Source organism: Eucyclogobius newberryi, unplaced genomic scaffold (assembly GCF_026437365.1).
Source record: "Eucyclogobius newberryi isolate DKJ021-1_F unplaced genomic scaffold, fEucNew1.0.hap1 SCAF_9, whole genome shotgun sequence".
Taxonomy (NCBI): Eukaryota; Metazoa; Chordata; class Actinopteri; order Gobiiformes; family Gobiidae; genus Eucyclogobius; species Eucyclogobius newberryi.
The window spans coordinates 31,420,683-31,442,478 of NW_027316532.1; the positions used below are offsets into that span (position 1 = coordinate 31,420,683).

The following is a 21,796-nucleotide window of genomic DNA, read 5'->3' on the forward strand; positions in this document are numbered from 1 at the left end:
TTTGTGAATCTCAAATGTGCATTCTACATTTAATTATGCCGTTAATCCAGATTCATGTTTATCCAAATATGTAAACTCTAGTGTGCATGTGTGACATCATGGCATGAACAATTGTTCTATCTCACTCTGAACTGAAGTCTTTCACTTGGGCATTCACGCACTGTGTCACGGCTGTGACATGAAATGAAGAGAGAGGGTAGAGACATTTGGCAAATTCAAGGTCGGGAATCAAACCTACAACACCACTGTGGAAGCAACCACGCAAAACCTTAAACCACTATATTACCGACAAGCACTGTGTATTCAGTAAAAGCTCTCCTACAAAAGGAAAGCAGCTTAATTATTGTGGCACTCGCAATTTTCCATTTGGATAAATCAACAAGAAAACATGTTTTTCGATTTTTCTTTATTTTCATTTTTACTCAAGGCTGCCAAACTGTTTTCCTCCAAACCCATCAATGTTAATCACTACACTAGTTAAAAAGAGGTTTATTGAATGTATAGGTGTACACGAGCTGACAGCTGCAGCCATGACTCTTCAAACCCCAGAGTTTTAAACACGTTATTCCATAAAAGCCCAGCAGCAGATTCATGGGGGTGAGAATAAGGGGCATATCAGTTCAGTTGCTAAGAAACAAGTGTTAGATAGACAACAGTGCAAGGCGGGTCTGGGCTGGGCTGGACTGGAGAGAGAGGCAGGGAAATCGTGCCAAAAGCGCAACATGTTTCATAATTTTCCTCAAGGCTAACAAATCAACAGTTATGATATTCTTACAGTTTGTTATGGTCTAGGAATCACTATTGATTCAACCCACATTTAATTCTGTCTGTTTTGGTCCTCGAGCACAGACGAAGTAAAGGCCACACATTGAAATTGCAGCTTTTGTCGGGCACTGTCATTAACAAACAGACATGCACGCAGTGCTCTCTCATGTCTGAAACATTACCATCTCAATAATGCTAAATATAGGCCCCTTCATCTCGCCACATCAATTGGTCTGGCTCCAACGACTGTCTATCCACTTGTGTTTCTGTGTCACGCTGAAATCTGGACTTTGGCCCATGCACTGACCCAGCACTGCATGCATTTTAGGATAATTTGAAATGTCTTCTACATTATTTACCATAACATTACCTTTAGGCGTGGAAAGTAGAGGCAGTAGTGTATTCTTTAGTTAACAATTTAGGGGTTACAAACAGGTTTTTAATGTTTATAATACACAATTTTAGACGATTTACTGTATGGAAATTCCACGGACATCTGTAAAAGGACAATGTGTAGTAACAATAATTGTGACTTATACTGAATAAAAATACTGACTACAAAAGTAAGATTATACAGCGTAGCCTTGTGACATTTTGAGTCGAGTTGTTAAAGTGCAAACCTCAAAATATATTTTATTTTGGCCTCAATGATCTGATGTGAATTAAGTAAGTGCTGCATGTATGAAGGCAATAAAATTAAAAGTTTTATAAAATACTAGATCACAATGCTGTCACAGATGTCCTGTTGCTATGGAGACAAACTTAGTGGTAACAGGAGACAGACATTTGTTGGAGAAACAGCTCTGTGAAGTTATCACTTCAAATGATTAGGTTGAATTAATGTCGACAGATGGTGGTAAAGTTGGTTTCCGTTCACGTTCAAAACTTGTCTGTTATTTGGTCCTTGAATTAGATAAATTATGTAGAAATATGAATTGGATAACTTTGGAGTCTGCATGTCCTCAGCTTGTCATTGTGGGTTCTCTCTGTTTTTCCACCATCCAAACATAATTATCCAAGTGAGAGACAAAAAGGCATGAATTCAATTGCCTAACCACGTATAACCAAACAACAAAGCAGTAGACATGTTAATATTCAAAATACATGCATAAAAAGCCTTGTTTGATTCCACAAACGGTTTTGAAGCCCCTCCCACAGCTGTCAACATGCCTCACCTGCAATGATGAAAATGTGTTGACATGCTTTACTCACAAACACAAATTCCATCTTTAACTACTTCAGCTTGTTGCACTTTGTAAATAATTGCCTTCAACATTATTGTGCTTGTTTCCATCAGTGTCACCCCATATGTCGTCCATTATTCAATCCAAGTCAAACGTGTTTTCAACCTATATCATCCAAAAGCGTGCCATCCATATTGGTGTAAAACTATGAAACATTGCATGGCTACAATACGACACTTACAGTATATTGGATTGTAACAAAATCCAGGTATTTAAAATATTTTTGGAAATTTAAAAGATAGAATTGTACTAACTTCGGCCTATTTATGTGGATACTGTTGCTGAAATAATAATGATTAACGTGCATGGTACTAATACAAATAAATACCAAGCCCTCCACTGCTGTAAATATGGGCAGGTGGAGAAAAATATTTGCTCTTGAAGAAAAAAAAAAATTAAGTCATTAATTATAGAACAGTTCCTACCAAGATTTAATCAAATGACTGCAAAATAAACACATTAAACTAGATCTGTATTTTAAATTCACCAGGGAAAAGAAATGTGAGAGAACTGCACTAATTGGGTCTTGATATCAGTTAGACTTCAGTGCAAAGATCATCACAGCTTATCAGGTTTTGTTATGCATTAGGAACCATAGAAAGATTGCGTACCATCCAAACTATAGCTGATCTCATTGAAATTGGAAGCAAAGGACTTAACACAAGATGATATAAACAGAGACTTTTGCTACTTTCTTTGTTTTTCTTCCAGTGATCTTGTTCCATGGTCATTCCTTCCCAGTCATTGCTGTCACTAACCCTTAATTACCACAGATCACCCGTCGCCTCGCCAAACCCACTGCACCGTCCTCCCATCACAAAACAGACCCAGCGAGGGATGCACACACGTTTCCCGCATGAATAAAGAGAAAATACCAACCAATGTGATTTTCATTCCAACACAAAGCTCCCCCGAGACAATCAGATGATGTTCTTCTGTCTCTTGTGAGTCTATTTTAAAACATTTGCTGTGCAGGAGTGTTAATGAGGGAGATGCACTTGGATGATCACAGCTTCTTTTGGTTGTCCTGCTTTGGTTCTAGTTTGAGACCAGTTTTGTCCTGCCGTATAGACTTGGTTTGTTCCTGTTCTAGTCCTGGTCTTATACTTCTGGTTTAGGATGGGTCAGAACTGAGACGAAACCAGGAGAACAAAACACAAAACTAAACCTGGACTATATCAGGACTAAACAAGGACTAGAACAGCACAAAACCAAGTCCTCATCAGGACGAAAATGGGCTCAATGAAGGACCAAATAATGACAAGTGTGAAAGCGCCTTTAGTCAGAGTTTCAGTCCCAGTTTAGTTCCAATTTTAATGCGAGTTGTGTGCAAAAGTGACCCGCAGTAAAAGTGCAGACAGGTTCTCATGTTTTTCTAATTATTGTTCTGTTTGTTGGGATTGAACCTGTGGTAAATATTTATCACTGTTTCACAACTGTCAAGTCTCATTTTGTGAAACAAAAAACAACAACCAAAAAATCAATTCATCCAAAATTAGAGGAAGTAATGCTGAGTCAATCAAAACACTTTTTACACATTTGAAAAAATAATTTAATAACATTGTTTTGTCAGCTATTATTATTTGTCAAATCATAACTATTGTGTAATTTATATGGATTTTGGCCCCAGATTTTGTCTACAGTATGAATGCAAGGTAAGTTCCGATGTCAAATCCACTGCTCATGTTCAACCAGGAAATACAATCATAAACGTCTCCAAAATTGCAGAGAAATATGCACCCATTATAGTAAAATGTTGAATAAACATGTCGAATATGTTTAGTGAAATGTGTAATACAACCTGCACTCTAAGTTACATCTGAAACATTGATAATATAATTCACAATAAATTGCATTGCATTACTCTCCAGGACCCAAGCCTAGAATACCATTGATGCAATAAAGGATCTGTGTGTGTGTGACGTCTCCTTATCCAGATGAGCTGCTTCCTCTGCCTCTATTGTTGAGTGTCTTAACCATGGGGAATATGTGCCCTCTTCCAGGCAGCACACAGCATCAGGACGCCCCCTCACTACCATGCCTCTGCCTCACAATGGCAGGCTCTGAACTGTGTAATTAAACCCGGGCACTCATCGCTGTCTTCCTCAATGTCTCCTGATAGAGGGACTTCCACAGGTGTTCACAGGTGATATCAGGATCAAATAAAGACATACATATTGAAAAGTGAGTAAGGGGCGCAGAAACAAAGAACAATTATAGGCGCTTGTCGGACACAGTGACATTTCTGAGCAAAAGAAATCCCTCAAGTAGACAAGTGTGGTCTAAATGTGTCGCAGTCCTTGAGCGGGGCTGTGGTTGTGGTCCTGATCGGGGGGATCCAGTGGGGGATTGGCTAAATGTTAGGGGAGGTGTGTTGATGCAGTCTCATCCGCGCTCCCGCTGAACGCACTGTACTTCGCAATCAGCTGCAGGACGCGTTATTATTTTCCATTTCATTCACGGAGCGGCTCTTCTGGGAACATATTTTCCTAATAGGCCTAGATCGGCAAAGTTTTGTTTTTCTCGTGTTTGGCTGTAGGTAAAGTGGAGCGAGGAGGAGACAACGGGGATGTGACCGCGGACTTTAGTTTCCGTTAGAAGCGATGGACGCGGCTCTGTTCGCTCCCGGGACTGAGGATGGATAAAGACGCGACCTGTTGCTGCTTCACGCCACTGTAGTTGCTTTGGAGCGGCACAAAGTTGCATTGTTTTCTTTCTTTTGTATTTCATTTCAAAGGAGATGTCGTTAAACGCTGTTTAGGTAAACAACTTTTTGGATGGAATTTTACGCAAGGTGCGCTAGAATGTTGATTGCATAGTTTGATAGCCCTAAAATACTTGGCAAAGATCATGGTGAACACGCGGTAAGACGCCACATTTTGGGAAATCACCCTTAATTACTGGCCCAACGTACAAGATGGACTAAAAGTGCGCCTGTCACATCGCGCTCAGCACCGCGCCCTGCTTTTGGAGCTCTTTTTGGACTCCTCTTACACAGTGTGCTTTTCTCCGTGTGTTTTGTGTCGCAGAATGGCTCGTTTTGGAGACGATATTCCGGCCTTATTGAGCTCAGGAGATGGAGGATCCGAGCGCAACCGGAACCGCGATGGAGCGGCTGTGTCCACTGGTGGCATCTCCCCAGCCTTCAAACAGACCAAAGCGCAGCGAGCTCGCACCATGGCCCTTTACAACCCTATTCCGGTCAGGGAGAACTGTTTCACCATCAACCGGTCTCTCTTCATCTTTGGCGAGGACAACATGGTCAGGAAGTACGCTAAGAAAATCATTGAGTGGCCATATCTTTTGGTGTAAAGAAGTCAGGTGTGTTTACACAATCACGTAGCATAAAATGATCTGGCCAAGGGAAGTTAAAAGTGATGCCCTAATGGCGGTTTCTTATAATTCAGCACCATGGACAGTGTCTGCAGTGCAGCGCAACAAGTGCTACAACAAGGCTATCAAGGCTGAACAAGGCTAAAACAAAGAAACACGCATTAGTTAAGAAATATTGTATTCAGTCATTTTCTATAATTGATTTAATTCAAGACTCAATCTTGAAATATAGTTATAACAAATGCTAGAATTTAACTTTTCTGTTAACATTTGCTTTTGCTACACATACATGCTGGTTTTAAAACCTTAATTACAGTGTAGAGTTACTGATCAAATAGATTTTTTTAATCAACCTGCCAATTGTTCCTGCCTGCTATGTATGTTAATGTGTGTGTCAATGGCTTTGCACCTCAGGAGGTGTAGAGGAGGCCAGGTGGGGCCCCTTTACTGGTACGATTGTTCTGTTTGATTACTTCCTGTCAGTGCTGCAGCTGCCACAAAGAGCCCTTGCTGTTGGCATTGTTAAACTTGCCTATTGTTGCTGTCTCTGGCTTTGTATCTATTAAAACAGCAGTTAATGAGTCAATTTATCACATAATATCGCATATATAAAATATACTTTCCCAAGTCACGAATCGTACATTTCCATATTATTAATTATTAATGCTGGTGGCTAAAGAAAGCCTTAAAATTGAATGACCTGCAGGTTAATGTTGCCCTGTGCAGACAGCGTCTCATTATTCTAATGAGCTCAATGCAGGTGATTAACAGACATTTACAGAGCTTGTATGTGATGATGTCTGACTGCCATGTTGTATGTTATTGCTACTGGTCATTGTTCTTCTGGTCATCCTAGTGTCTACTCTTATAGTATTAAAGAGGAAAGAGATGGGTGAGTAATTACTAATAATAAATACTATGGACATTTGTAGTTGGCCAATTCATTTATGCATTGATGACACACAGTTATTTTAAATGCACAAAGCCTCATCTGTGCTTTGTGTTGCTCAAATTTCCAAATCACATCCAATCTCCTAAAGGCACCATTTTCTTTTGTCACCCCACTGTAACAGAAGCTTTTCTCTAAGTGCTAAAGTGACAGATAAATTTACTGGAAAATAGGCTACTAATAGGCAGTTTGAACTCATTATAAGTAACTTGTGTAGTGTTGTTTTAGTGCATTGTGGTGATGGTAGTAAAACAAGTTAAAATACTGCTTACATTTAGATACTGATAATTGATTTAGCTCTTGCTGCAGTGGCTTTTCTGGCGGTGGTCAGAGCAGGTTGAAAGCGTCCTGGCAGGGAGGAGATTGTTTAATGAACTCAAACTGAAGTGTGCCTGGTGAGGACTGGCAGCTGCTCCTCCTCTCTGATCCCTACTGGGAACTCCCACAGCGGGACATTTCCTATTGAGATAGTACACCACTAAATAATTGATAGTTGGATTTAATCTGTTTTTTCATCCTAGCTCAGGGGAAAAAATATATAGCTATTTTTAGAGGTGTTTAGTAAGCGGTGGTAAGCTGTTAATGAATGTGAATAGAATGTTTTAATCAGGACATAACAATTAAAGCATATGCATTCCAATGATTGGCCTTACAGTCTAATGGTCTCACAATGTGAAGGTGAACTGACTGAATAATAGTATTGATTTAATTAGAAAGGGCTGTTAGCGTTTAGTCTTTTAGTAGATTAATCAGTTGATGTTTTAATCAACAAGAATTTTTATTAGTCGACTAATTATATACTAATTATATTTTTGGTATTTTAAAGGAAGAATCACCGAAAGGAGAATGCATTGATAGAGTTAGATGGAGATAATAAAGGGAATTGTGAATTTATTCTGCCTTTTTACATGCAAATCTACAACTTTTTTACAGCTTACTTTTCTTGTCTTGTTTGAGTACTTTGGGTCAAATAGGGTCAAATCATAGGGATAGTTAGTCCCCTGTTAGTCGACTAATCGATGCACAGAGCATGTCTACAACCCAACAGATATGTGTCATATAATGTGTTGTCTTGGATGACTCACTCACTATGTTTCAGGTTTTGTTTTGTTCAGGGCAACTGGCACTCTGCAATCTGGTCTAAATGACTACCTGACACTCTTGTAACATCATTAGTAAAAAATAATAAATAAAGTGATATACTGGACACCGTGTCCTCTGTGTTCAAAAAGATAGCTTGACAGAAAAAAGAAAGTTAAAAATAGTTGTGTGAAGAAAAATCTACCTGAACCAATATAGACAAAAGTGTCACTGTTATTTTATATAACACTTGATTTGTTCGCAAGTAGGCTGACTTAACAATAGTTTATTTTAACCCCAAAATTCTCCAGTCTGGGTTGAGCATAATCACAGATTCACAGAGCTTCACACTTTCTATTTTTACATTTTTGTTTGAGGCACAGAGGGAGAGTGCCAGCATTAGTGTGACTCACACGACTGCTCACGAGATGGTCCTTTTTCAAAACGGATCCACACGCGTCATGTGCCAGCTGACTGTTATACACATGCTGACAAATATGTTAAGACAATCACTTGTTGATTCAAACTACTTTTTGTTGTTGTGCCTTTGTCTATTGTCTGTTTCACAAAGACTAGACTCTTGCAGATTAGAGATGTTATAGTTTTCTTGAACTTCACGATCATATTTGACTGTGGGACTAGTTCTTTCCCCTTTTGGGTTCAGGTTAAAACTATTGCAAAGTTTGAGCAGAGATATATTTGCCGGTCTCAGAGCAGGATGTCCATGGAGTTGTCAGGCTGTCTGTGCCTGGAGGCTTTCACAACACCACCTCTGCAGAGCTGCCACATCACTAATCTCTAGTTAAAATTAGCCTCGTATACCTCACTGACATAGACCCTATGTATGTCACTGCGGAGGTTCTAGAGCCGCTGGTAACCATCTTTAAGAACCAACCTTCGGAGAGAAACCCGTTGCCGTGGATACTTCTCTTCTTGTCTCCCTCTCCATCTTCATTTTAGCCTCTGTTTTCAAACTGCTCTGTCTTCATCTTGTCTAGTTATTTGCTGTGTGCCTAAGGGTAATAGAGAATGTGGGGATTGGCTAAGGCAGCAGTATAACATGCCATTCTCTTAAACACTTGGGTCATAAAAGTATTGTTAAAATTCAGTAGAGACATAAAGTTATTATTGCTGCATCAACTATTCAAAACTAGAAAAAAAGAAGACGTCCAAAGCCAGTAGAAATTGCTAGATCTTTTGACAAATCAATTAGAAACATCACTTAGAAAAATGCATTCTATTTATGTTAATTTAATGACTGGAATACGGACAATATGTTGTAGCTCTGTAGGTTATGAAAGACCATGTTGTTAATGTGTTATCAGCTGCTGTTGTCAGTATGTCTCACAGTTATGTTGAAGCTTCTTGTGGGAGTTATATTTGTTCCTCTCTTCTTCCTTTTTTTTTGCATTCGTGTCTTAGAGACTGATGTATTTTACCCATTTGCCCCAAATTCACTTTCACTGTTTCAAAACCTCTATCTCATTCCCCCAATTTACTGTCTTCATCACTGTTCCTCTTCAGATTCAGATGTGCCTGCTTCTGCTCTCAAGCACACAAAAAGGAACCTTGAAAAAATCTTTATATAACTCACTTCCAAATAACAAATAATACAGCTCTGTGCAGCTAGTATTTCGTGTGACCATGTTTACTGAATTTACTTTCATCCACTCTCCATCCTATTATGTTGTGCACCTGCATAAATTTAGCTTGGTACGAGTCTGCAGTGGCCGAGCAGGAAAAAACCTGGGTGTTGGTTCTTATTCAATATACTTGTATAGTGTCTGCTATTCTCAAAATGATATTAGTAGTGTTGATAGGCACCACTGTATATTTTAGACACTGTGTTTTCTTTACTCTGGCCTTGTTGTCGTTTAAGTATTTGCTAATAAACCTCCTTTTCATCACATTATCTTACCTTCCTTAACCTACGATCCCACTCCGTTTGAGTATATGATCCTTGCCACCATCATTGCAAACTGCATTGTCTTGGCTTTGGAGCAGCACTTGCCTGGAGAAGACAAAACACCTATGTCCAAAAGACTGGTGAGACATGCTTTATTACAAACTGGCATCATGATAACAATCTTTCAATAACTTTTTTTTACTTCAACAGGAGAAGACAGAGCCATACTTCATTGGGATGTTTTGCTTCGAGGCTGGAATAAAGATAATTGCTTTGGGCTTTGTTTTCCATAAAGGCTCTTACCTCAGGAACGGCTGGAACGTCATGGACTTCATCGTGGTCTTCAGTGGGTGAGTCTGGCTGAACTGACATTTGGCTGCGGATTTGTTTGGCAAAAGTGGACGAAGCTGTCTATAGAAATACATAATAAGAGAGTATTGGTTTAAAGTGCTTTGGGGTTTTAGTAAAGCAAATAACTACCGCTTCTGCCTCTCGACCACGCAGTATTCTATGGTGTCAGATTGCAGAATTGTCGTCCTTGTTTATTGTTCAATCTCTATAATTACTGGACCTGTCCTCATGAAACAAAACCGGGCACAAAGGTCAATGCCTCCTCTGTGATTGTAAATAAACAAAAGTGAAACCATTTATTTCCACAATAGCCGCAGAAAGTGGAGCCATTTTACATCCGTCAGTTGCAGTGACTTCAAGCCAAAAGATTAATATGGAAAGTTTGTGGACCCCATGATGAGGTTCAAAGTTTGTGGATCATACGTTTGGGAAATGTCGTTTAAAACCAATAAATCTCCAGTAGAGTTATAAATGCCCCTGCTGAAATTATGACCTCATCAAATCCTTGAATGTGAACGCATATATTGGCTGTATTAAATCTTGGTATAGTCTCTGAAGTGATTGCACGCCACTGTGGTCCATATGTTAGTGGAGAGAGACATGACGTAAATGTGTATTTTTCAGCAGTTGTAGATTAGAGCGCTGAGCAAGAGGAGCATTATTTACCAAATCAAAGGGCAGTCTTTATGAAACACAACATTTTTACACTTCCCTTCATTTCGCATACGTTCATACAGCTAAATATGGATCAATTCACAACATAGTGGTTTTCAGGAATGGATTCTTAGAGAATTCGACATGATCCTAGCTCGTCTATAATTGATGAGCGAGCTCCTTGACCCAGCGGGAGAGTAAAGAGCGCGGGGAAGAGGAGCAATGGGAAAAGGACAATGTATTGACAATGATTGAGACCAGAACAACCAAACACAGACAGCAGTGATGAAAGAAAGGATCCGGTTAAATGTCTATAATGAAGTCAATGCAGTTAGTGTGACAGGCTGTTGATCATTCTGCCTGAAGGCTAAGCCTTGTGTAGGGCTGAACTGTTTATGAAAAAAATCCTATTTGTAATTATATTTGTGATTCACTTTTTAATAAAAGAGTTCACAAACAAATAAACACATTTACATTTGAGATTAGAATATGAACTGAAACCTATACAAGAATCCCATGTGTTTGTTAAGGTCTAAACTACAATGTTAGTTAGATTTACTTTCAGATTTGCTACTGTAATTGCGACTATTCATATTGTGATAGTGATACGTCTTGAAGCACTAGGTTTCCTCTGGTGTTAAAGTCTTTTGCACTTGATTTAGATCAAGTTAGTTCAATTTATTGCCACGTTTACTCTATTTTTAGTCCTTCTCAAGTTTGCTTCATGTAGGTACAAATCAGACAATGTTTAGTTCTGGTTTAGGCTTGGATTAGTTCAAATTGAATGAACCTTGTTTGGAGTTAGTTCCTATCATAATTCCAGTTTAGAGCACATTCTGTTCTGTTTTTGTATCATATCTGAGATTCTACTTTTTTGTGAAAAGTGAAAGTTGGGTTAGTCTCAAAGGTTTCAAAGCTAGTCACGTCATGTTTTAAAGATCAAGACGTTTAGCCTCCCGCCTGAGCCACATTTTCATTTCTAGTAGATTTTATGCACCTTACAGTTTACATTTTAAACTTGCTTTGGCAGCTGGGGAAAACCTTCATTTTGTTAACCTGCACATAATTATGTCTGATTTCAAAATGATCATATGATTTACATGCAATAGTTGGCCCATTGTCGTCGTTTGATTCACTCTCCCTCTCAAAGCCTCACCTAAAAGACGTGATGTGACGACTGTAACCCTATTATCGCCTGAGTGAGAATGATGAGATGGCCTGATCAAATTAGATGAGTAACCAGCTCTGTCTTTCACTTAGTAATTAAGAGACCACTGGGGTCACAGAGAGTGTTAGCGGCAACAAGCACAAATCCCTGACATCCACTTCAAAAAAGAAAGTTAAATATGTAATAAATGCAATAGTTTTGAGTAGTTTTGCCCCATATAAGTGATATAATATTCTGATTTATACGGTCCTCTCTTGAATCCAATGAGTAGGGGATTAAAAAGTTTTCCAGTTACAAGCGGTGTTGTACAGAAATATGGGGCAGACAACTTCCATCCCTATCTTTAGTTTTCACTTTGGGGACTGTCAGTGAAAAGTAGAACAGCGTTTCTCTTGTCCGGCCAAGAAATAAAGCTAGTCTCAATAAACGCTCGTAAATACATTTAGAATTGATTTTATGTACAAAATGAAAAGTGCACTATGTAACTTTTCTGAGTGGAGAGTCCATCACTTACTTCTAATTAATTTTTGTTCAATTGTTAACAGCACACTTGCATTCTAAATTGCTCGTACTTGTCAATACATTAGCTCCCATCCATTTTGAAAGTTAGCATAAGCCACCAAACTTTGCAAAGTATGAGGGTTTTCCTAAATCTCAGTTTCTCATTTTGGTGTTTAAATGCTTCTGGTAGTTATGATGGCTTTTGAACGTTGTGTTTGTTTTTGAGCTCTCCTGCACATGAGAGCAACAGACACCAGACTGTTTTTCCCCTCATCCCTGTTCACACATTGGCAAAACATACTGCGAGTGAAACAGAGGAAGTGTGTCTTCACCTCTTCGTCTGATACACAGCAATCTGCTAGAGTCAACATGATATAATGCTTTGGAGACGGAGCGCTCGCCAGGATAAAGGGGAAATGAGGAAGATGCCTTGAAGTGTATTTGTACACAGTAATTGGCACCATTTTACTGGCAAGCCCTTCATTAGACTGGCAACAGTTGGCAGCAGGCGACTCCCACCAGCCGTTTGTTTCACCATTATGTGTCCGACACTCAGAAGGGGGATGCATCCGAAAAGGGCAGGGAGAAATGGAGTCTGTCGGTAGAAAAAGAAGTCCTCAAACCTTTCATTCTCAGCTTGATTACTTGAGGGAAATTCGTGCTAAATGCGTTATTGGGATGCCAAACAGCTCCAGCAGCAGGTGGTATGAGTGGAATTGATCTTGAAAAAGTGTAGAGTGGCTATTGATTTAGTGGGAGCAAAAAACCTAATGAGAATTGCGGCCCATGAACGAAAGCTCAGACAGAGCACATGCAATAAGAAGGTGCATTTTCTGACCGCTTCAATCGAGATAACTCACAGTAACATGTCAGCTCAAGTGTCATGTTTGTGGCTTTATAATAATGCTGTAAATCCAGATTCAATAATGAACTATGAGTTATCACGTAGTCGACTTATTGTTCAATAAGTGACATCATCTTTCTTTGGACTCGTGAGGGACGTTTTGTTATTTTTTTGTGCTACGAAAAGATTTGAGCTGTTGTATGACTCATTACAGGTACAAACCCGGTGTTTCATTCTGCTATTTATTTATTTATCGCTGTTCACGTTTTCAACATAACATTTTTTTTATGGTCAATCTTCTCTGTGTCAGTGATGTAAATTTGTTTGGTGACAGGCGTTTAGATTATAATAGTATTATTTGAACAACATACACATTTATAATTTTGACAGCTGTCGTGTAAATATTATTTGATTTTCCTTTTCAATACAGGTTTGTCTTCAAACTAAAACGAAAGCAAAAGCTGCATTCTGTGCCCTGATAGTTAAGGTCCAACTTCCAAAGTCTTTGAGAGACCAAGTGCCTTTGTGTTAGTTACATCTACCCAGAGGCAGTTTATTCTTTGCCAGACAAATTACAAATCTACAGTTGTACACAAATTAAATAAGGATGAAACGAAGAAATAGATGTTTTGAGTGATGTCCTTTATCTAATATTGAAGAAATGCTACTCTTGTAACACGGACTAAACTGTCGTGTCCACTTATAGTTTCCATCTGTCTTCAGATCAATTGATGAGTTCAGACATGGCAGGAGGGCGCTGTCCCTCCGAGCTGTTGCCGTGACAACAGATAACCCCCCCAGGCCAGGCGTCTGCGCTCTGGTCCTGCAGACGTTCGGGTTAAGCCTCTCTGTCAACTTCTGCAGTGGATTGGATCACTATTAGATCCGCCCAATATCATATGTATTATACTTATACAGTGTGTGATTTCAGGTCCACTGCCTCTGCTCTGTTTTGAGGATGTGAAGTTCAGTCGCCTCAGACAGTTGCATGTATGTAAATAATACTGTGAAACCAAGCAAATCTAATATGTGGAGAATTTTTCAACTTTTTTCAAAAGGCCTGAGGTGAATTATACCTCGTTTGATGATAAAGCATCAAACGTCATTTTCCATATTCAGTTTGTGATCTATAAAAAGACATAATTATTGACATGGGGGAAATAAAAGAAAAAAAAAGTACAGCGTCCACAAAGTTGTCCAGTTGTTTGTGCTGAACTGGGGCACATTTTAGTCAGGTGAAAAATAGGCATTTGAATATTTCACTGAAGTAACTTGTGTGGCCTTTTTAAAGCTTTTTTTTTTTTTTTTTTTTTTTTTTTAACTAAACAAAAATCAATATTCGGTCACCTCCAGAACTGAAGTGTGTTTGAGATTTTAAAAATGCCAGATGACGCAATCTACTGAAAGTTATGCTGCAAGTCACGAAATTGTCACGAACGGCAGAATGGAGCCAATATACAGGGCTGGAAACAGGCAATGAATAAACAGTATTTAATGATAATGGAACAGAAAAATACAAAATCTCTTGGTTAAGAGTACGACAAACAAAAGGTTTCAGCGGTGGGCAGCGCCAGCAACCGCGGTGTCGGAGGGCAGGTCCGTTCCAGGTTTGGTACACAGGCAAGACAGCGTTATCAGGGGATTGGCGAAAGGGTAATCTCAAGACGGTCCAGGGTCGATGACAGCAAACAGGAATCACGAGGAGTAAGCAAAATACAGAGTCAGGGTCCAAAAACAAGAATCAAAGTCTCAAAATCTCAAACGCTCGATAAGGGCTTGATTGCTGGGGCCGACCAGGTAACGCAGACAATCTCGCCCAGAACAGAGGGAACCAAACCCTAATATACACCACACCCAGTGATTGACAAGCAGATAGAGCAGTGAACCCACTCACAGGTGTGGAAGCCTGTGATGAGCTGGGACACAAAGGGGCGGTAACCAGAGAGGAGAAGAAGAAGGGAGGGGGGAAACGAAGAGGGGCAGAGACAGAAACACCGTGAGTAAAACAAGACAAACTATACATCACCAGACAGACGGTGACCATGACAGAAATACTATCAAGACTTTATCAAGGTCACTTCTGTAAAAAAAGCTATTGTGGCATTATTTACTAAGACAAAAGTACTTAACCTATATGTTTTAATTTGATCATTATAAGTTATCCTCTTGGTATTGTCCCAGTGGCCTCGGATCTAAACTAAGCTCTCAATGTTGGGGTCAGTACAGTGGCCAGGTGCGTGTGTTCATATCATATTATCACATATTTGACAGAGGCACGCAGAATATGTCACAACACAAGCGTATGGTTCTGTAACGATTGTCATCACACATTTGTCACACTGGAACTGACACTGCTGTGTGGGCCCTGTCAATGTCTCACTATTATAGAGGCTGACAGATGTGACCAGGGGCTTGGACTCACTCGACTGTGGTGCCGCTGGACAGGAGCTCACACATTTAAGCGGTCCATTACAATTGTTCGGTTGTGAAATCCAGTTCAATGGGAGGATCTGAATAAAGCAAGCATGAATAATCCCTGTAATAATGGTGCCTTTATACGATGCGCCTGCCAAATTGGCCATGTGTTTAGCTTCCCTTGCTTTGAATAGCATCTGCCACATAATCTTGCCAGGCTCTTCCTCGCCAAAGCCAATATCCAGGCTGCGATAGTGGATGTAGACAAAAGAAAGGAAGGTAAATGGCTTTTGTTTTTGTTTGTAGAGATTTCACAGCCGCAGCAGGCCTGGGGTCACGATAGCAGAACCTCAGGACGTCTATTTAAGTCAAGTCAGGAAGGTCATTTGGTGTTTCTGAGCTGACACCTCGATAAAAAGGGTCCATCATCTGAATGGTTCCCTCACAAACCCAATTGTTGCAGGTTAGATCCCAGCTTCGACTTAAACATATATTTCCATGGAGACAAGCGGATTAGGGTTACCGTTCACCGTGAGATTGTATGTTTTTAAGGTATTTTCAAGCAATAAAAAACACCTCTAATTGTATAAATGTATGATAGATAACTGTAATGCCATACTGTGGAACATTCCAGGCAAAGCAATATATTCTCCATCAGGACAAGCAGATGGCAAACCAGAAAATGTACTTAGTGCACCTTTAAGGGACTTTAGGATGTGTTCTTAAGCATTTGCAGGGAATAGTCAGATAATTTAAAAGTACATAAAATTAAAGGTGTTTGAAAGCTGTGCAATCACAAGCCTCAGGAACTCATGATGAATCACACTGACCACAATAATTTCCACTACAATTTGAATCTATGATACGTGAAAAGCAGACCCCTGACACCCAACGGTCACGCATCTAATAAAGACACCATTTTCTAGTCGCCATAACAACTGAGGAGCAGCCGGACAAACTAATGGTCTGAGGAGAGATGGAGGGATGAAGAAAGCAGAGGGTGATTTAGTGCAGGAGGCAGAGACAGCATTCAGGGACAAAAAAAGGATGTGACAATGATAAGAATCCTTTGGAACGGTGAAAGTGGGAAATGGAAATTGGCTTGACAGAATAGTTACAGATGTAAAGTAAATCTGTGAGGGATTAAACAGGAAGCTATTTCTGTCTTTTTCTGCCACTTCCTCTGTTAATTATATATAATAAGCATGTCTCGTGCAGCACTATATATTTATACAAATTAACTATGACACGAACCATTTCACTCATTCTCTATACGAGGGTGTTTTTTGCTTGAGCATTTGTGATTAGGCTTTTTTCATATATGAAGAATTCTGCTATAATAAACTACATAATAATTTGACGTTTTGTTCAGTATAAACCACAACACTGATCTAAAACCCCATAGCAAGCAGTCGATTTTCATTCACGTATTTTTATTTTCAACAATGGCTATGATACCTTTGCAAACGCCATGTGTATGACTTGGAGTGTTAAATTGTCAATAATCACTATAAGTACAGGAATGTGGATTTTACCAGCGCTCAAGCCTCAAATTCAGCACAATAGAGGATTATTCAAACATGCTTCAATGAATCAAATACAACTCTGAGTAAACTAACGATGAGGGAACACTGTTACGACATGGTTAAAAGCACAGTAAAGTCAATTTTGAATTTTGTTTGGCTATAACTAATATTTCTCGTTTGATTCCTAATGTGACTGTTGCTTTATGTTACAATGGATGTTTTTCTTCAGTAACTGTGACTAAATATTATTTTATTTGTGAACTAGTCGTTGATTATTTTTTTAAGTCAAGCAATTATTTCTATTGTACATCGAGATTTTTGACCAAGGAAAAGTATTCCGACTAAAGAGTTACATTGTTTTATTGATGAAAAGAAAATCACAAATCTGCCATTTTTCATACTGCCCATCTTTGTGATAAAACATCTTACGACATGTGTTTTACAGTTGAAAATCCTGATAAAGATTTATGATTAATACATTTTTCAACAATTATTTTAATAGTGTAGTGACACGATTATTATTATTTTTTGTATTTTTATTTTGACCAAATAACTTGTGAGCTTTGAGCACAACTGGTCGCTGGAGTTAGTTCCTCAGCTCGGCCTAAGGGAGAGCTGCTGCTGCTGGTGATGGAGACTCTGTGCTGCCTCCTAAATAGCACTTGTCACTGCCGTCCTCCCACACAGCCAAAACCCCCAAAGACATCCTTCTCTTCCCGATGAGAACCCAAAATAACAAAACATTTGCCCCCAGAAGTGCAGGAAGACGTATTCAATTGTTTGTTATTCCATCTAATTCTATTGTCTTTTTGTAGGATCCTTGCTGCCACAGGAGCATACATGAACATTTCAGTAGATCTTCGGACTTTGAGGGCTGTGCGTGTCCTTCGACCTCTCAAGCTGGTCTCAGGAATCCCAAGTAAATATGTTAATCATACTTATTTGGAGAAGGTTCAAGCTATTTATTAATATACTGTGTGGTTTTCTTGCAGGTTTACAGATCGTCCTGAAGTCTATAATGAAGGCCATGATTCCGCTGCTGCAGATTGGACTGTTGCTGTTCTTTGCCATTTTAATGTTTGCCATCATCGGACTGGAGTTTTACAGCGGAAAACTACATTCCACTTGCACACCAGACCCAGGAATACTAGGTACAAGCACGCTCTTAGTAATAATTGCCTGAGATTATACAATTTCTGCAAAAAAAGACCGGAAACCAAAAGTGTTTCTTATGTTTGTATAAATGGTAGGCCTACTGCTAATGCATAAAAGCTACATTCCCTGAAGACGCCAAAAATAACAAATTCCCAGATCCTAAATAAAACACTAAAACTCATTGGAACTAGTGTCAATACCAAACTAAATTACATAATAAATAGTAAATCATCTTTATCAGTTTGCGCATACTTTAAAGAAGAACTATTTTGTATTGCAAATGTCATTCTGTTGTACAAAATATCAATTTCAATACCAATTTTAATAGAAGAACTCTAAACAAAACAAAAAACTCTTATTAACGAAACTCCTCTCATATCTTATAGGGAATGGAGGGAGAAGAAAATAAAATAAAATAGATAAATAACATAAAAAGATAAAGATAAAAATAAGATGATAATAAAATAATAATAATAAAATAAAATATAGCCGCAAGCGGCAATGATCGGCCCTCGCCACGCCGCCGCCACGCCGCAAGAGGAGGGGGCGCTAACGCGCCCCAATTGTCCTTTTATTACGCCTACTGCTGAATCTGTGACGCTGTCACATCTTCTCCCCTTTTGTTTTACCATCAAAAAGCTATTTTATTTTGAATTCTTGGCAAAATGTGCGGCTTTGCCGCACAGACACCGTGACTCTTAGAATAAAAATGTGGATAACTTTTGATGGTCCACCCCTGAAGATGAGTCTCACCAAATTTCAGGTTAATATGTCTAATGCCCTAAGAGGAGTTCGTGAAAGTCTAAAGTGTAAACATGTTCTGGCGATTTCCCCATTGGAATAACATGGAAGGTTTCGGTCATCGTTACGGCAAAACCATAACAATTATGACATGGGTCTCATTGACTTTTTTGATGGGGATTCTAAAATTGAGTTGTGTGTCAAATTTCATATAATTTCGCAAAACTAAACATTTAACTTCCAAATAAAATCTGTAGGGGGCGCTGTGGCGCCAAATTAATTTATTTCACTTCAAGTAGGTTTAGGGCAAAGAGTTTAACAACTGATTCTAATTTGACGCAATTCGGACTTTATCTGCGCAAACGGCAGAAATGTAAAATTTGGGAGATTTCTGAAATTCTTGCTACAGTGACCGTGAGAGGTATCAATGTAATTTGGATAACTTTTGATGTCCCAGTAGCATTTTCACCAAATTTCAGCTTTTTAATTTGGATAACTTTTGATGTCTCAGTAGCATTTTCACCAAATTTCAGCTTTTTAGGGCCAACGCCCTGGGAGGAGTTTGTAAAAGTACGACGTTTGGAAAAACTCCGAAGTCATGTTTAGCCATTTTTGAAGCAATATGGCCGACATTTGGTTGGGCGGACGGCGTTGCCGTGGTAATATTTTTTACTTCTCTTGTCACCATCTACCTCTGCGCCAAATTTCATGATTCTACGATCAGATTTTTTTGGGGTCATTTCCCATCTCTCAATGCATTTTTGGTACATTTGGGGGCGCTGACGCGCCAATTTTTTTTATTTTAGAAAAGGGAAATAGCCAGAATGTAGAGAGGCACGATTTTTAGAGGTGTGAAAATTTTAAGAAGAATAATATTCCGATGCGAAAACAATGTTTCCCATTTTTCAAATATCATAAACTATACATTTTCGGAAAGCGCTCGCACTTTCCTACCTCATGGTGTGGGTCCCTGATCACTGACGGGTACTTTCGTTAATTTTGTGTGGGCTCCGCCCACTTTGTGTTTTTGGCCCTCTATACAGTAATAATGTTCAATTTTTGCATTACATGCTTATATGCACGGAACATACGAGAGATGGGGAACGTATTCGTGAGCTACTTAGCGCAAATGAGTGCTTTATATGGGTGTCTCAATGTAAAGTGCTCGTTTAGTGCGCACTTTTGCATTCCATTTTCCTACTACTAATTAGTATGCACGGGGCGTGCATGAGTGAAGGAGTGCGTTAGTGAGTGTTTGGAAGTGGGCGAGCGCTTCGCGCTCGATTTCGTGCGCACTACGTGCGCACTTTTGCAGCCGTGCTTTGCACGGCCTTACGAGATTAATAGGCCTCTCGCCAGCTTGTGGCGCTCGGGCCTAATAAAATAAAGTAAAAATAGCTAAATAATACTAATATTAAGTAAGTAAAGAAAATAAAACACTCTTATTTACATCAGTTGTATGCACATGAATATGGCCTTAATTGGTTGTGAGTACAACAGTAATTGCACATGAATACGACGGTATTGCACATGGTTAATTCAGTATTGCACATGAATATGACGGTAAACTACAAGCTACTAATATTCACGCCGCTTTATAGGTAGCAGTGCAACTCAACACGTACACACCAAGCTGCACCTGGAGACTCCATCAAACCAACAACGTCCTGTATAATTACAAACAACAATGCGCCGCGACGCCTCATTGTACGTTCATAGCTGTCATTAACCTCCAAGCCGAGCCCATCACACAAACAGAGCAGGTGTATTCAGCCATTAGATTCAGATTCAAACCCCCAGAGATCACTCAAGGTTTCCAAGTTTAATTTGACATTTCTTCCCCCATCTGTGCAGAGAATGAGACGGTGGACTCATCTGAGGTCGACTTCCCGTGTGGAGTTCGTCAGTGTCCCGCCAAGTACAACTGCAGCAGAAACTGGATTGGCCCCAACGACGGCATCACGCAGTTTGACAACATCCTGTTCGCCGTGCTCACCGTCTTCCAGTGCATCACCATGGAGGGCTGGACGGCAGTGCTCTATAACGTACGGGCGCTTAACAATGGCGGATACTGCACTCACAATACTCATAGAGGCTCAGTTATTGACGATTTAAAGTGCATATGACTGGTTTTCATGTTGTACTAGTGATTCATTACTTTGTATGGGGAGACAGTATTTGTGGTGAATATTTGTTATAGTTTTGCCTCAAGTCAAGGGGCCGTTAGCAAAGAAAATGTGTTGAGTTGAAAGGAAGAAGCACTGCGTTCTAAAAAGGAAAAATCTGTTTAATCAAGACAAGGAGAATTTATGTGCAATGAACACATTTTTATGACATGTTCAAACATTTATTTGAGAAAGTAAAGGTGTCAAATAATAACTATTGCGCAAATGAGTCTAGTTTTGGCCCTTTGTTGCTAGGTAACAGAGGAATTACCCCTCCGTGTATCATGTCTGCTGACTCCAACATAATTGTCAAACTAGAGAAAAATAGGCAAGTTTTCTTTGTAAAATCCTAAATGTTTACATGATAGAACTATGTTTCAGTGAAATGGGTTGTCGAATGTGTCATATGAAATTTAATTATTCATATCCATGGATTTCAGAGAGATGGAAATCTAATAATCCCATAGCAAAGTAGCTGAGACCCATGACTACAGGACATTGAGCCTCTTCTCTGGACAGATAAACTAGGAAAAACTGAGCCACTTCTTATTTTAGAACAAATAAAATTATAATGAGAATATAGCATCCATTTGCCACTTTCTGCTGAGCTTTGTACTTTCTTTTCTCTTGGTAAAGCTCATTATTTTGGCGCAAGTTTTGAATATATCTTAATTGTTTTTTATCTAAAACCTGTTCTTCCTCTCACATTTTAGACGGATGATGCTTTAGGCCCAAGCTGGAACTGGCTCTACTTCATCCCGCTCATCATCATCGGCTCCTTCTTTGTACTCAACCTGGTCTTGGGAGTCCTCTCTGGGTAGGTATAAAAGAATATCAGACCCAATTATTAATACACCATGGTTTCCCTATTGCTGGACTCTTGAGGATTGCATTTTGGCAGCACACATATATTCTATTGATACACCTGTTTTGTCTCTGAATAGAAGAAATCAGTCATAGGGAAATGGACCAGTACTCTGCTGAATGTAAACAGATATT

At 39.3% G+C, this 21,796-nt stretch overlaps 1 protein-coding gene across 1 annotated transcript in view; it reads left to right on the forward strand.

Annotated features, from left to right (window-relative positions):
- The window catches only part of cacna1ea (calcium channel, voltage-dependent, R type, alpha 1E subunit a), a 64,650-nt gene that overhangs the window by 21,560 nt on the left and 21,294 nt on the right, over positions 1-21,796 (forward strand). Inside the window, exons 3-9 of the mRNA XM_072438207.1 lie at positions 5,039-5,315; positions 9,322-9,417; positions 9,488-9,627; positions 17,552-17,655; positions 17,729-17,887; positions 20,487-20,677; positions 21,511-21,614. Of these exons, the coding sequence (XP_072294308.1) occupies positions 5,039-5,315; positions 9,322-9,417; positions 9,488-9,627; positions 17,552-17,655; positions 17,729-17,887; positions 20,487-20,677; positions 21,511-21,614 (1,071 nt within the window). The remainder of the gene's footprint in view (positions 1-5,038; positions 5,316-9,321; positions 9,418-9,487; positions 9,628-17,551; positions 17,656-17,728; positions 17,888-20,486; positions 20,678-21,510; positions 21,615-21,796) is intronic.